The sequence below is a fragment of the Galeopterus variegatus genome, unplaced genomic scaffold (assembly GCF_000696425.1).
Source record: "Galeopterus variegatus unplaced genomic scaffold, G_variegatus-3.0.2 Scaffold7241, whole genome shotgun sequence".
Taxonomy (NCBI): domain Eukaryota; kingdom Metazoa; phylum Chordata; class Mammalia; order Dermoptera; family Cynocephalidae; genus Galeopterus; species Galeopterus variegatus.
Window position 1 is genome coordinate 32,246 of NW_007733352.1, and position 517 is coordinate 32,762.

At 74.7% G+C, this 517-nt stretch overlaps 1 protein-coding gene across 1 annotated transcript in view; it reads right to left on the reverse strand.

Annotated features, from left to right (window-relative positions):
* LOC103607210 (transcription factor E2F5) overlaps positions 1 to 122 on the reverse strand; it is a 17,789-nt gene extending 17,667 nt beyond the window's left edge. Inside the window, exon 1 of the mRNA XM_008591742.1 lies at positions 36 to 122. Coding sequence (XP_008589964.1) covers positions 36 to 122 — 87 coding nt within the window. The remainder of the gene's footprint in view (positions 1 to 35) is intronic.
* Between the last annotated feature and the right edge of the window lie 395 nt (positions 123 to 517).

Below are 517 nucleotides of genomic sequence, written 5' to 3' on the forward strand. Positions count from 1 at the left end.
GGCTGCGGCGGCGGCGGCGGCTGCGGGGACTGTGCCTGGGCGGGCTGCGGCGGCGGCCGCTGGCCCTGCCCCTGCCCCTGCGGCGCCTGCTGGCCCGAGCTCGCGGGCTCCGCCGCCGCCATCGCGTCCCGGCGCCGCAGTGGTCGGGCCCCGCACACGGCCGCTCGTCCGCCCCGCCTGCACCACCTGCCGGGTCAGCTCCGCCGCGGCCGCTGCCCCCGCCGCCTAGAGCTGCAAGAGAGGTCGCTGGCGCCTGCAAACCACAGGTGGCGGCGCCCACGGGAGTCCGGCAGCTCAGCGGACCTGGCCTCCGCCCCCTCCCCGAGCCGGGAGAAACGTGAATGGAGCCCACGACCGAGAGGAGGGGGAGTGGGAAGCCAGGAGAAGGGGCTGCTAGGGGTGGGGACTGGAGTTTAAATGGCAGGAAGTGACGCCGTGGCCGCCGTTGCCTGGAAACGCATTTTTCTGTGGGCGAGAGGGGCGCACCGGGAGGAGGCGGAGCGTGGGTGAGTCTTTC